Source organism: Myotis daubentonii, chromosome 1 (assembly GCF_963259705.1).
Source record: "Myotis daubentonii chromosome 1, mMyoDau2.1, whole genome shotgun sequence".
NCBI classification, from domain to species: Eukaryota; Metazoa; Chordata; class Mammalia; order Chiroptera; family Vespertilionidae; genus Myotis; species Myotis daubentonii.
Window position 1 is genome coordinate 41,102,917 of NC_081840.1, and position 16,178 is coordinate 41,119,094.

The 16,178-nt window shown below is 35.7% G+C and overlaps 1 protein-coding gene across 2 annotated transcripts in view; it reads right to left on the bottom strand.

Moving 5' to 3' along the window:
* The window catches only part of ATL1 (atlastin GTPase 1), a 57,333-nt gene that overhangs the window by 26,016 nt on the left and 15,139 nt on the right, over positions 1-16,178 (bottom strand). For both annotated transcript variants that reach the window (XM_059696549.1, XM_059696540.1), the window contains exons 3-6: positions 5,513-5,760; positions 3,399-3,533; positions 2,847-2,951; positions 1,080-1,130 (exon numbers count right to left, since the gene is read on the bottom strand). In XM_059696549.1, the coding sequence (XP_059552532.1) occupies positions 1,080-1,130; positions 2,847-2,951; positions 3,399-3,533; positions 5,513-5,760 (539 nt within the window). The remainder of the gene's footprint in view (positions 1-1,079; positions 1,131-2,846; positions 2,952-3,398; positions 3,534-5,512; positions 5,761-16,178) is intronic.

Consider the following 16,178-nt stretch of genomic DNA (forward strand, 5'->3'; position numbering starts at 1 on the left):
GTTTCCATGCATGGGAGGCAATAGATCGATGTTTCTCTCATACATTGCTGTTTTCTCTCTCTCTCTCTCTCTCTCTCTCTCTCTCTCTCTCTCTCTCTCTCTCTCTCCCTCCCTCCCTCCCTCCCTCCCTCCCTCCTTCCCTCCCTTCCTTTCTCTAAGATCAATAAAAAAATAAAATAATAAATAAAAAACTGATTTAAAAATAAGAAAATAAATATATTTGGGAGTAATACTGGTTGTAAACTCAAATGATTTTTCTGGCATTAGAGATTACCCTGTTTTATCATCTTGTTATCTGTTAAATTTGTACATGGCTCTTATTGCAAAAATTAAATAATATACTGAAAGCAAAATTTTCTACAAAATATACAGAGGGCAACTGTCAGAGAAACAATAGGCTTTCCTATGTAACCAATATAACATGAATTGAAAGGGAGCAGAGTGTTACAGAGATCTGAAGTATCTTTAGGAATAGCTAATCTTTTACTTGAGATTTAAATGATGCTTGGAGAATAGAAGAAACACTAAGCCCAGTCAGATAACCATATTTTTACTCCCAGTCTACCACTAATTAGCCACAAGAATTTAGGCAAGTCATTTATTTCTTTCAGCCAAATTTTCCTCATGTATAAAATGTGAAGTATAAATTAGGTGTCACTGAGGTCTCTTTCAGATCTAAAATAGAATTCTATGAGTTATCATCAGGTAAACCTCTCATAGTTCTTAGGTATAAAATGGTCCAATGGGGAAAAACTGGCATACAACTGATATCACACTAGCAATTATTAAATCCTTGATCTTACGACTTCTACTTCATATTTTGGGTCATTTTTAAACCAAAGATCATTTTTCTATTCTAACTTGCCACATAGTTTCATATGCAGGTCAATAGCAAGTAATTTTACAGAAACAAAGGAGTTTGGAAACTGAGTTAGGCAGAATATAACCATACAAGGCTGGAACAAGAAGCCTGGAACTAGGACAACCTCCATTTGGTTATGATTCTAAATCCTCCTGAAGTTCCACTATGCATGCTTAAAAGATTACCAGATATTAAAAAAGATTATAAATATTGTTACCTGGAGGTGCTGAAGATCATCCTCCTGGACATTTTGGGATAAGTTATATACCTTGATTAAGAAATAAAGTTAAAACGAGGAAATAATTAGCATCATCCTCAGTACTACTTTGTCATTCTCTACTTTTCTAAATATCAGTTATCACAAATGTGAACTCTCTAACATACATTCTTACATAATGATATTTATAAGGCGACAATTGAGGAGTATAAAAAACTTGAGAGACAATAAACAATGTACAATGATCATAAAATTGTTCTAGAAATTCAATAGCCACCTGTCTGGAGGCAGAATACTAAAAATACTTTATGAACTCAACAGCTAGTCAATAAAACACTTCTTCATATAAATAATGGCAATCTAAATCTGAATAACCCATAAAGTTTTCTTAAAATTTTATGTTGGCTTCTTCACAACTGGTTATCTGAGTTATGTCTACAGAAAGTTTCATCACATGGAAGTTAGGTTCTGAATATTATGTCCACACCCATAAACATATGCATTATTACTTCATGAACAGATCACTGTATCAAAGTGACATTTTTTGAGGGGAATAAATATCAGTAACATCAAAGAAAACTTAAGGATATGTGTATCTTTATGTATTATTACAGATAATATATTTTTAAATAGATCATTTCTCAGATAGTAAGAAATAGTCATTACTAAAAAGACTTACATTTTCAGTGAAAATATTGAATGTCTTCAGGTAAAATATACATAGTAAATAATAAATATTACAAAGGCAAAGTTAATCTGGTTTTAATTGGCTTGCGTAAATGGGTTATATTGTCAATTATGAAGAAATTAGGTAAGTCGGTATTTTAAAGGGTTACTCATTTAAGAAGTATAATTTTAAAAGCTAGTCAACTATAAGTTACAATCATGGCTTTTTATCTTAAAGTCCTTTATTAAAAAAAATTTCAGTCTTCCTTCTATCAACCTTCTCACGGTTGTCCTACCCTTACACCATGCCTTTACTGCCAGTTCACTAGCTCCATTTTCTCTACTTGCTTATAATTTTAGCCTTCACTTACTCATCCTAACCACTTTGTCTTCCCTAATTTTTAAAACTATCTTACCTTTTTTTAACTGTTTCTTGTCTACTATCTCTTCTTGCTCTTTACAGTAAATAGAAAATAATTTTAATTTGGTTTAAAATTTTTTATGCTATGTGTTCTATTACTATAGAAAAATTCTCCAAGTACTTTAGGACAACTTATAAAGCCTACAATATACCTCACAGAAAATACTTTTAAAAAAGGCAGTGAAAGAAAAAAGATAGATTTTTTTTTACAAGACAGTTACTTTCCTAAATGTATAGTAATATGTTTTTAAAAGCTATGAACACATATACATGTTTTTTACATTTAGAAATGTTTCTACTAGCTATGTAAAATAAAATTTTGCATTTATAAATCTTGTTTCAATTAATATAACTTAACTAGGTGATCCCAATGTAACTGCATACATTATAAGATTTAATATTATTGAGTTTATTACATGCTTTAAACAGAAAAAATTATCAATAAGATAATATCTTTTCTGACTAAAGTAAGCAATTTGAAAACTTATCAGAAATTAGGTGACAATAATAAAAACAATTCTACTGTTACAGAAATCATTAGAACTGGTATGCTAATTAAGCCAAATAATATACTTGATTTACCATTTCTGTTGCTTGTCTCACTAGCACACAGAAATACATATATTCATAATTTTTAGTGAAAGAAACATCCATAAATATGGATTTATTTTATTCCATACCTGTATAGAGCTGATCATTGTGCTAAGGGCAAATACTGTGGCAGAATCTCTCAAAGTTGACTGACTATCAAAGGTTCCCTGAGTATCCATCAATAGCACTGCAACCTATAGGCAAGTAGAGAACATTACTGATATTTTATAGAACATGTAGAGTTTTCGGCTTAACGCAAAGTTAACATCATAAGAACTAAAATAAATCATTAATAATGAATATTTTTACATGTGCCATTAAGGCCACAGAAAATAAAAATGCAATTAGTTGCTGAATACTGTAATGATTAACTTTCACTGGTAACCCACCATAACAGAAACAGCACTGAAACAAAGTTTAGATGTTAGCTGAGCTGCTGGTCCATTGTTTCTACAATTTTGCTTACCCTGACCCCTAGAAAGGAAAATAGGAAACATGCAATAGAATGCTACCCACTTCCCTTTTAAATATCATGTCAAATGGCCAAAAATTAGTTTTCAAAAGATTGTTTTTGAGGATCCTGAAAAGTGATAACTGTTGCAAGTGAAAAATCTATTTTCTTTAAGAAGTTCACATCATACCTTTTTACCATCAGGTTTATTGATAAGGAAGACTTCACTCCATATCTGGATTCCTGTAGTCTCTCGTTCAGATCCACCTCTCCATGAAAATCCAGTCAATGGTTCATTGTAATCTCCAACCCAATCAACTGATTCCTATAAAATTAAGAAAGTCTCTGATACAGAACTAGATATGTAGTATATATTTTCTACTCATCCATTAAGATTTGTATTCTCTTTCTAACTCTAGCCAAAAGGAAACAACATATGCACATCTACTGTACTGACACAATTTCTTTACTAATTAATCCAAAAAGAAATTACAGAGGAAGCAATCATTTGCCACATGTTATGCTAGGTCCTGGGGATAAAAAGATATTCCAGACCAATGGAAGCTCATAACTTAACAGGGGATAGACATGCTAACTAACTAATATAATATAATATATGCCTATTAAAATGGGAGTGTATATTAGGCATAAATGGAAACATAAGATAAGAAATAACTAAAGAGTTATTATGTAACTCTTGGTTATGTAATACTTTAAAGGAGAGGTGATATTTGGGCTAAACATTGAAGGATGTTTAGGAATTTTCCAGGAAGCAAACTTGGGAAGGATATTCCAGAAACAAAGAAATAAAGATATGAGAGAATATAGTATATCAGGATATAAACTGTAACATACACAATGCTTTGGTATTGGGGGAGGAGGAAGTGAATAATAGCAGGAGGAAAGGTATCTAGCAGTAGGTGCAGAAAGACAAAAACAAAACAAATCTGAGCTTTAATCTGAGAAAATGCTATTTAACACAAGCAACAAGTGTTACTGAGCATTTCATTCAAATGTTTAACAGTTAAAACTATGAATATGTATAAAACTGTATATAATCCCAAATAATGTAAAGTATACTAATTTTGTTCATTCAATTTTCCCACCTGTGTAATAGCACACTAAAGTTGGAATGCTAGAAATAGAGAATGGTAAGTTTTTCTTGCTTTCAAAGCCTGAGATTTTAGCAGTTTTGTTCTTGATTTGTTTGAACTGAAACTAGACATAAGATATTAACGTTACAAAATTGTTCACAAATAACCCAACTAGAAAAGATCAATCCAAAATGGATAATTATGGTATAAATACATAGAACCAAGTTTCTTGGGTAGTGTGTCTATTCTTCCCTCAAAATCCATATTTGCATCAGAATTGCTATGGATAAAAGGTAGAAAAAATACTGATATGCTCTCCACTACCAACCCTCTGTTCCCTAGCTCCAATCTCCTATTTATCCCTCTGCTTTTGGTTTATCCTAGGTCCCTTAAAGTCTCATTTCTGTGAAATGCTGCTGAAGCAAATGTTACGATACTGTTGCCTCTGGGGGTGGGTTAAGAAATGAGTTGGAAAAGATCAGAGAGAACTTTCTGGGGTAAAGGTGAGATATGCTTGATAGAATTTGGGGATATAGAAGCATATGCATTTTCAAAAAAATAAGCAAAGGTACTCAAGATTTGTGCATGTAATTATGTAAATTTTATAACAAGAGAAAAAAATAAATACTAAAATATATAATAATGATGTATATTGAGAAAATTTGGGGAGAAGTATACTGACATCAGCAATTTACTTTGACATGAATCAGTAAAATAAGATGAAGTGATGGGTGGAAAGAAGAGTTAGAGACACATGGGATAATGCAAGAATATTAATGTTAATGGTAGAATCTCATTAATGGATACCCGGGTATTCACTGCAAAATTCTCTTAACTTTGTTGCATGCTTGAAAATTGTCATAATAAATGTTGGGGGAAATGATTACAATAAAATTGTTATGACAAAAGCTATTTGACATTTTAAACCCTATAACATGTAGAGTTTATAATCATATTACTACGTGGTTTCTATTTTTAAGCGTAAAAAATAAGGTATCTTCTAAGGGTAATGTAGCTAAGTGGCTTCAGGCAAAAGTGGCCTGTGTAGTTTGGTGCCCAAAGCACCAAAGTTGTAATGATTACAGTATAGCATTTTTAAACTAGTGCATATTTAGGATACATAACAATAGAAATAATGGACACTACTAAATAAAAGCACAAAGTGACAGCACAGGGACAGAAATTTTTTTAAAAAAAAACTCTTACATACTTGGCTGTACATGTATCTCAACATGAAGTCCATTAGGAATGATTTTCCTTTTCTAAATGCTCCAGCCACAGATACAGCAACAACCTCCTTGTCTCTGACAGCCTCTGAGAGAAGGATTCGATTTAGTGCAGTTTCATCTAACTCAAAAGAATGGTGGTCTTTGACAACAAGGACTTGGACTGGTCCTGCCTTTTTCACTGGTTCCTCCTCTTCTGAGCTCCATTCATTTGTCTTTTCTGAAAACCCACCTGTTGAATATAATAGCAATTGTGTCAGGTAATCATTTCAAAATACCAAGAAAGTATATGTACCTCTCAACTCTCAAACATCTGAAACAGGAACACAGTTGAATTAGAAATACTCCTTTTAAATGATATGTTAATGTCATTCACATCATATCTGAGAAACATTTACATCTCGTCTTTCTGATTATGTGACCAAATAAAACAATTTTCGTTTCAAAACAGTTCTACATCAGTGCAGAGATTTCTGTTTGCAGAGTGAGAAAATCAAAACAAAGGAGTCTACTTTTAAGAAAGAGGAATAAAATGGCTTTAGTAGATACTTTCTTCATCTCCTAGGAATAAGTTTAGTTATTCAGATGAAAGAGCCTTGTAAAATTTTTTAGAGCTACACATACATAGGAGGAAATACATAAAAGGACTCAGAATCACATATTCTTGAAACTGGAATAAATCTCTAATGCAACTAGTTCAGCTCCCTCCAATGTATGCATCCCATCTACAAAATCCCAGACTCTTAATTGTCTAAAGCAGTGGTTCTCAACCTTCTAGCCCTTTAAATACAGTTCCTCATGTTGTGACCCAACCATAAAATTATTTTCGTTGCTACTTCATAACTGTCATGTTGCTACTGTTATGAATCGTAATGTAAATATCTGATATGCAGGATGGTCTTAGGCGACCCCTGTGAAAGGGTCGTTCGACCACCAAAGGGGTCGCGGCCCACAGGTTGAGAACCGCTGGTCTAAAGTTATAACTCATAGTAATGGAAATGACAGAGAATTGAATCGGGTAGGGCCAGATTACAGAAGATCTTCCATGGCAAAGAGGTCTGGAAATAATTCGATAAAAAATAAGAAACTTTTGAAAATTACTTTATGTGGAAATCTTACAAAAAATGATGTGAACCTAGGAAATTACTAAATCTCTCAGCTTCTTCATCTGTAAAATGGAAACTACTCATAGTACCTATTCAATAGGGTTGTTATAAAGATCAAGGGAGTTACTATGTAAAGTGCTGAGAACAGTGCTGTCACATAGAAAACTTTAAAGGCTGATAGCTCATTTGCTATCATCATCATCACCACCACTACTACCTTTGGACTACGGGCTGATTTAAGTATTCCTTCAAGAAGTTCTGCATACTTTCTATAAATTTATGTGTGTGTGTATATGTCTGTATGCACTTTTGTGTTTTCTGAGTTTTCGATTAAATGATCAGAAATGCTATTTTTGAGATTAACTTTTAGAATTCATCCTTAATATACAAGAATTTTGGAACCCTGGGCCTTGGCATTTGTGGTAAATTACAAAACAACCTCAATGTGTCAAGTGACACATTCTTATATCTGCTGCCTTTGTGACTTTATAATGTGCTCCTGCTTTGACTCAGGTCAGCCACATGATTTCCTGTAGCAGGCATGCCTCTACCATGCACCATGAGAATATTCCTAGACTAATATGATTGTTGCGGGATCAGAGTCACTTGGAATAGGAGCAAACTGTCCAGTCCCAGCCACACCCTGCAACAAACTAACCCTCACTGATGTGAGGTAGCAACATCAACAGAGTTGCCTAACACACATTTCAACATGTGATCAATAAATACTGTTCTATGCCTCTGAGGTTTTGTGATTGTTTATCATGCAGCATAACAGACAATAAACAACTAATACAGCCTATAACTCCTTCCTTTAGAAAGGCAGTACAGTGTGGTGGTTAAAAACACAGTCTGGTTAAAAACTGGACTGTTGAGATTCAAATCAAGGCCTCCCCACTTTTTAGCTGAGTAACCATAGGCAAGTTGTTTAACCTCTATGTGTCTACCTCATAAGGTTGTTGTAAATTAATATATGCATATAACATACTGAGACCAGTGGCTGGTACATAGTAAATGCTATTAGTATTATTGTAGATTTAGGAAAGTTAAAGCCAAAGATGTAACTGACCTTGCCCAGAAAAGGAAATAGAATTTCTGTATCAGGCAATCTAACATGGATACCTTCTTGTGTTATTTGTTTATTCCTTTAAACAATTTATCAAGGTATTTATTATCTGTATTTTTGACACATGAGAAAATTAAGAATTAGATAAATAACTTTCCCAAGATCAGACCCACTAACAAATGATATATCCAAGTTCACACAGTTAATAGCTGTCAATTTAGGACTAGATCCCAGGTTTAAAAACACATAAATCGAAACACATAAGAAGACAGTAGTGCAAGAAATGAGGGACAAAATAGCTATAAGACATAAAGAAAACAAACAGTAAATGACAGAAGTAAATCCCTCCTTATCAGTAACTACATTAAATGTAAATGGATTAAACTCTAATCAAAAGACAGAGAATGGCAGAATGGATAAAACAACAACAACAACATGATCCAACTACAGGCTGTCTATAAGAGAATCACTCTAGATCCAAAACACAAACAGGTTGAAAGTGAAAGAATGGAAAAATATATTCAATGCAAATGGTAACCAAAAGGAAATAGGAGTGGCTATACTTATGTCAGACAAAATAGACTTTAAATAAAAAAGGTTACAAGAAACAAAGAAGAACATTATATATTAAAAGTTTCAACACATTAAGAACATATAACAATTATAAACATTTATGCAGCCAATAGCAGGCCATCAAAATATGTGAAGCAAAAATTGGAGACTTCAATACCCCATGCTCAATAATGGATATAAGGACCAGATAGGCAACAAGCAAGAAAATAGAATCAACTACATAATAATCAACTAGATCTAACAGACATATACAGGATGACAATGGAGTACACATTCTCCTCAATTGCAAATGGAGCATTCTCCAGGATAGAATCTATGTTAGGTTCAAAATTAAGTCTCAATAGGTTTTTAAAAGATAGATATAATACAATATATCTTCTTTAACTGCAAAGAGATAAAGGTAGAAGTCAGTAATAGAAGTAAAACTGGAGAATTCACAAATTGTGGAAATAATGCAATAGACTCAAACAATAAATGGATCAAAAGAGAAATCAGGATATGAAATGCAAATCAAGACCACAATAAGATACCATTTCACACCCATTAGGATGGCTACTATAAAAATAAAATAAAATAAAAATCAGAAAATAAGACGTGTTGGCAATAATTTAGAAAAATTTCACTGTTAGTGGGAATGGAAAATGGGGCAATCACAATGGAATACAGTATGGTGGTTCCTCAAAAAAATTAAAAATAGAATTACCATGTGATTCAGCAATTCTACTTCTAGGCATATACTCAAAGAATTTAAAGCAGGGTCTCAAAGAGATATTTGTACACCTATGTTTATAACAGCATTATTCACAATTGCTAAAACATGGAAGCAACCAAGTGTTTATCAACAGATAAATGGATAAGAAAAGTGGTGTGTGTGTGTGTGTGTGTGTGTGTGTGTGTGTGTGTGTGTGTAATGGAATGTTATTCAGCCTTAAAAAGGAAGAAAGTTCTGACATATGCTACAACATGGATGAACTTTGAGGGCATTATGTTAAGTGAATTAACCCAGTCATAAAAAGACAAATACACTACTGTACGATTCTACTTATATGATATTCTTAGAATAGTCAATATCATGGAGAGAGAAAATACAATGGAGGTTGCCAAAGTCTGGGAGAAAAAGGGAATGGGGATTAGTGTTCCACGACATAGACGTTTTGTAAGATGAAAAGAGTTCTGGAGATGGATGCTGGTAGCTGGCTGTACAACCACATGAATGTAGTTAATATCACTCAACTTTACACTTAAAAATGGTTAAGACGGTAAATGTCATGTTATGTGTATTTTACCACAATAAAAAATGTAAAAAAGATATATACAACTTTAAAACTAAGTATTATAGAATATTTTATAACTTTGAGGTAGGGGGAAGATTTATTAAATTATAAAGAGTACAAGCCATAAAGGAAAATATTAAGTGGAGTACTTTTAAATATAAAATTTCTGTTTCTTAAAATATACCATTAAGAGAGCAAAGTCAGCCCTAGCTGGTTTGGCTCAGTGGATAGAGCATTGACCTGCAGACTGAAGGGTTCCAGGTTTGATTCCAGTCAAGGGCACATGCCCGGGTTGCAGGCTCCTCCCTGGCCCAGGCCCTGGTCAGGGCTCGTGCAGGAGGCAACCAATCCATGTGTTTCTCTCACATTGATATTTCTCTCTGTCTTTCCCTCTCTCTTCCACTCTCTCTTAAAATCAATGGAAATATCCTCAGGCGAGGATTAAAAAAAATAATAAAGAGGGGCACATAGTTGTGTCAAAATATTGATAAAGTATATTTCTTCAGCCAGGGAAGGAGGATACAGGTGATCACTATCATTCTTTTTAAAACTCAGCATCACCCTAACCGGTTTGGCTCAGTGGATAGAGCGTCGGCCTGTGGACTGAAGGGTCCCAGGTTTGATTCTGGTCAAGGACATGTACCTTGGTTTCGGACACATCCCCACTGGGGAGTGTGCAGGAGGCGGCTGATTGATGTTTCTCGCTCATCGATGCTTCTAACTCTCTATCCCTCTCCCTTCCTCTCTGTAAAAAATCAATAAAACATATTTAAAAAAAAACAAAACTCAGCATCTATGTTTTATTTGTTCTTTAGTAAATAGATATTTTTCATAAGAATTTGTATGTAAAAGAGGTAGAGTTTCTAAATTTAAAAATATCCCAACTTTTTAGTGACTAAAAGTAACAGTTGATCATTTCCCTGAGGCTTACTTTCCTGATAATTACAGGTTCTACTTACAGTCTAGTCACTGGTTCTACAGATAATAAACACTGAAGGATTTGAAATAGAGCAAAGCTATAAGCCAGGAGACATCAAGACAATGTGTAAGCAATAACAAGAAAAGAGAGAGAGAGAGAGAGAGAGAGAGAGAGAGAGAGAGAGAGAGAGAGGAAGGAAGGAAAGGAAGGAGGGAGAAAGAAAGAGAGGGAGGGAGGAAGGGACAAGGCATAAGCAGATAAAAGTATAATATATATATATATATATATATATATATATATATATATATATATATATAAGCCTAATATGCAAATTATCCCCTCAGGAGTTTGACCAAGAGACTGGGAGTTCGATTGCTCGCTCTGCCATGCGCCTTGCTATAGAGGCGCAGAACAAAGGAAGGCCCCAGCCAGCAGTCAGAAGGCCTCAATGGCCCTGATCGCCAGCCAGGTCTAGGGACCCTACCCATGCCCAAATTTCGTGCACCGGGCCTCTAGTATATATATATATACACACACACACATATGAAAATGTGTTTGAAAAAAGAAGTAGAGAAAGGAAATTAAATTAGAAAAATGGGGAGGGAGAGTCTGTAGGGAAGAAGTACATATATAACCCATTAGAAATTTTATTTTGTTTCAGGAGGAATACATATATAGAAAATGAGGCAAGTGAAAAGGAACTAGTAGTCTAATTTCATAAAAAAATATAGTACATCCAATGGGAAAAGAAAGATCAGAAGGTAACTATACTATACTCAAGATTGTATTTATACTTTTCCCAAGGAAGATAAGCAAACAGGTACATGAAAGATGGTCCTCAAGATCACTAGTCATTAAGGAAATTAAAATGACAATGAAATACCACCTCTTGCCTATTAGAACAGTCATCATCAAAAAGATGAGAGATCCCCTAACTGGTTTGGCTCAGTGGATAGAGCATCGGCCTGCAGACTAACGGGTCCCAGGTTCAATTCCAGTCAAGGGCATGTACCTTGGTTGCAGGCACATCCCCAGTAGGAGGTGTGCAGGAGGCAGCTGATCAATGTTTCTCTCCCATCAATGTTTCTAACTCTCTCTCTCTCCCTTCTTCTCTATAAAAAAAATCAATAAAATATATATTTTTTAAAAAGATGAGAGGTAACATGTGCTGGTGAGGAGACAGAGAAAAGGGAACCATGTGCACTGTAAGTGGAATTATACATTGGTATAGCCACTATGGAAAACTGTATGGAGATTTCTCAAAAAAACTGAAAATAGATTTAGTTAAAAATATGATCCAGCAATTTTACTCTAGGACTATATCCTAAGGAAATGAAAACACTAACTCAAGAGATATCTGTTCTCCCATGTTCATAGCACCATTATTTACAACACTCAAGACATGGAAATAATCTTCTAAGTATCCATTGATGGATAATGGACAAAAATGTTGCCATTACATGTGAATATTATTCAGTTATAGAAAACAAGGATGGATCTTGAAGGCATTATGCTAGGTGAAATAAATCAGACAAAGATAAATACTGTATCATCTCACTGATATGTGGAATCTAACCAACCAACCAATAAAACTACCAAATTCATAGAAAATGAGATCAGATTTGTAATTACCAAAGGTGAGGGGTTTCGGGGAGGGGGTATTGGAGGAAGTTAGTCAAAAGGTACAAACTTCCATTTACAAGATAAATTAGTACTAAGGATGTGATGTATAACATGGTGACTATACTTAACACTGTTGTATGATATATGTATAACGAAGTTAAGAGAGTAGATACTAAGAGTTCTCATCACAAGGAGAACATGTTTTTCTTTTCTTGTTATTGTATCTATATGAGATGATGGATATGGTAATCATTTCATGATATATGTAAATAAAACCATCATACCGCACACCTTAAACCTATATAGTGATGTCAATTATTTCTCAATAAAACTGGAAAATTGTTTTTAACTTTTCCTCAAAAAACAGAAACCTAAAAATTAATTGTAACAAATAGACATTTGCTACAAATACTGTGCAGCTAAGATAGTTTTTTCTTCTTGGGCCAGGAAAAGCTGACATTTTAGTGCAAATATTATTTTTCTAAAGCAATATTGCAGAGACGGTTTCTGTTACATTGTGGAAAACTCAAATTCCTATGTGGTATCCCAAGTTTTTAACCAACTGTAATTACAAAAGCAAATAAGCAAAAAAGGGTGCACTTCTGTTTTGTTTCTGGTAGTACTTAAGCTCTAAACCCAACACTGAAAGACTGCTTTCTGGGCTACTGCCTCCTGATATTCATCTGTTCCCATTACTTTTCACACTAGCACATTCTTTGCCTTCTTTTCTAGTCCAAGGCGATCAAATTTATAGAGCCTTGATCTCTTATACCAGCTTACACCTGGATAGGCTTAGTGTGGCCCCTTTTGGCATACTATTTTAGTTCCTTGTCCCCCTCACATGGATTGGAGAAGCAAACAACTCTCAATTTCTATCTTAGGTCTATAATTTATAAATTATGGAACCTCTGGCAAGTAACTCATGATGAGTCTCAGATTCCTTATATATTAAAAAAAGGATAAGCCCTATCTTTGAAGAGTTAATTTTTAAAAGCTTAAATTTATTCAAATTTTAGTTCAGTGTAGATTTAGATACAGGTGGTGGGATTCTCATTCCTACTCACAAACCTGCTTACCAGTTGTACCTGTGGATATGATCCTCAAATATCACCCCCAATTCTGGATGTCAGCAGAGATGCTTTTCTGCTTTCTAGCTCCCATGGCCCATGTAGACCTAACAGGTCTCTGACCACTCAGATAATAATAAACGTGTTACATGGTCCTACAGGATCCTTATCTAAATTTTAGGTCTCCTGTACCGATTTTACAAATATATCTCTTGCCTTTTTCTTAGAAATCACTATATTGTCCAATTCTGGATAGTCTACCTTTGCCCTCTGGTCTTGACTTCCTAACTTGTCTGGGAAATATTTATCTAGATAGATGATAAGGTCAGTCTTTTATAGCTATCACCTGAGTTTTTTCTCACCAGTGACCTCTGGCTTCTACAAAGACCTAGTCTCTCTATTCCCCTGACACCATGCCCAATATCTTATAAAACATTCCACAGCATCATGTTACAGAAAATAAATTAGAAGACAGCCCTAGGTTCTAATCTTAGTCCTCCAATTTGCCAAACATGTGACTTTCACCAAGTTATTTACCCAATGGGAGACTCAATTTTTTTCATTTGCGAAACAGGGAACATGTCCTGCAAACTTAAGAGACTAAAGATCAAATGCAATAATGCATTTGTGCCTTGAAAACTGTAGTTCCATATAATGCAGAAGGTATTATCTCAACAAAGAGGCAATATAGCATAGTGGCAAAGATATTGAAGTCTAACAGTGGAATCTTGGCTCCACCATTTACCTTTTCAAATGTAACATAAGGATTATAGTACCTACCTCATTGATTTTAGCTCAATGATATTAGCTATTATTGGTATTATTAAATGTCTACTATGTGTTAGGCATTCTACTAGGTGCTGGTAATAAAATGGAGTCAAGACAGATATGACTAATACTTTGCCAAAAACCTCTATCTCCTACTCCATATGTCACATTTTCTAAATCATTTATGTCATATATACTTTACAGCAAAGAAAAATCTGAGCAGTAAAGCATTTCTATGGAGTTTTAAGATAAGACTCCACAACTCCACTAATTCTTTTATGTACACATTTCCAATGAACACACAGTGACTCTAGTATTATTTTCCTAATTCATCACTTGAGTTGAAACTCTCATGGTGTCTTCTAGATGAACTGTTTGGGATATGTTTCTATCAAATATAAATAATTATAGTGTTTGTGAAAGTAACATCCAAAGACCACCTACTTCTCAATCACCTAAGATGCTAATTAAAAGGCAGATTCTTGGACCCCATTTCAAAAGCTTTGGTTGGAAAATATGGGAATCTGCATGTCTAATAAGTTCCCAATGTGATTTTAATGAAAATCCCATTTGAGAAACACATTCCCAAGAGAGAAAAAAAACCTCCACTAAATAAGAAATCTGTAACCAAAGGAAACACTGAAGAATAATGATCCAAAGCTTTGTGAAAGAGAAAAATTTTAATCCTCACCATAAATTTTCACATGCCTGTCTCCAAACAGGGTGGAGTCAACAATGCACAAAGATCAAGACCAAAACTGACTTGAACATACATCCCTTAACTGTGAGTGTTCAGGCAAGTCTTACTCTAGAAGCCAAGGGGAGGGAGGGTGGAAAGGGGACACTGAAAAAGCTTACCTGTATATCAGAAGAAGCAAAGAAAACAGTGTTATTGCAATGGTCACACCTACTAAATTAGGGTTTGGTGACCTCAGTAAAATGGAACCACTTTCTTTTAAACTCAGACAACTAATAATAGACCTCCCTGCTACCAACTCCCCATATCTACTACAAACCTTGGATAATCTCTCATATGTAAACCTTTTCTACTGGGATTTAAGCTGGTCCTGTGACCAATCTGAGCAAGGAGAAATATGGCTTTTTTTATAAAAGTACACTGAAATAACCAATTAAAATTAAAATTTATACCTCTTGGTCTGATTGACAGTTATAGATCTTACTGAGATATGGAAGATAATCAAGAAGCTCTGAATATCTAGTGGGTATAAAGTTTCCAAATAATAATTAAAAACTCATGGACAACATATGTCTCTACCCATCAAGCCACAGTAGCCTAAGATCTGCTCTGGTTCATATAATAAAATGCCCTATAAGGCTTTAGTTCCTAATGTGATAGCGTGTTTAGTACCGAGACTGGAAGAAATTGGATGCCCAAGGCAGAAAAAGATGCCCAACCTGCCCACACTAAGCATCTTAAATCAAGTCGAGCAGCAGAGCGGGCGGGCGGGGCCAAGATTTCTCCTGCATCACTGCGCTTGCTCTTCTCCGCTTGCGTGAGCACCGCCCACCCACTCACAGCGTGAACCCACTGGGCCGCCCTAGCCTCTCCTTCCCCCTCCCCTCGGCCTGGTGCTGAATCATGAGCCCAATCATGAGCCCAATATCTCCGAACGGTAAAATCAAAGAACAATGCCACTCTGAATGGGGTACCAGGTTGGGGTGGGGCAGAAGGCTGGAAACCACAACTTTCCTTTCCTCTCCCCAAATTCCCCACCCAACCCCCAAATTAAAAAAATGAGTACTGCAGCGCTGGGGCACTCCCAAACGGGCGTCTCTTCTCTGTTGCTCAGGTCTGCAACGCTCTCACTGGGCCGGCAAGCTCCCCGCTTCATTGTTCTAGCGGCTAGCCCCCACAGCCCGCTGGGAGCCGGCGCCCAGGAGAGCTCGCCGCTCCCTGGAAGAGGGGGGTTGAGGATCCCCTATCCCTTACTCCTCTCCACGGAGTAACAACAGGCCCCTTCCCACCCTCATCTCCTTCCTGCCAACCTATCGCTAAAGCGGAACCAGGCAGTCTCAGGGAGGCGAGGGGTGGGTGCTGTCCAAATGCTGGGAAGAGGTAGACTAGGGAGACGGGAGAAACAGGAGGCTCTGGCTGCACGAAACGGCAGCCCTCACCTAGGCACGCAGTTACCTGGATACCGCTCTGCCATGGTTCCTCTGGCCCGACAGGGAGCAGCTCGGCCGACTCCCAGCCCTGGATGCTGGCGCCCCGTAGTCCTTGGCCCTCCTCCTC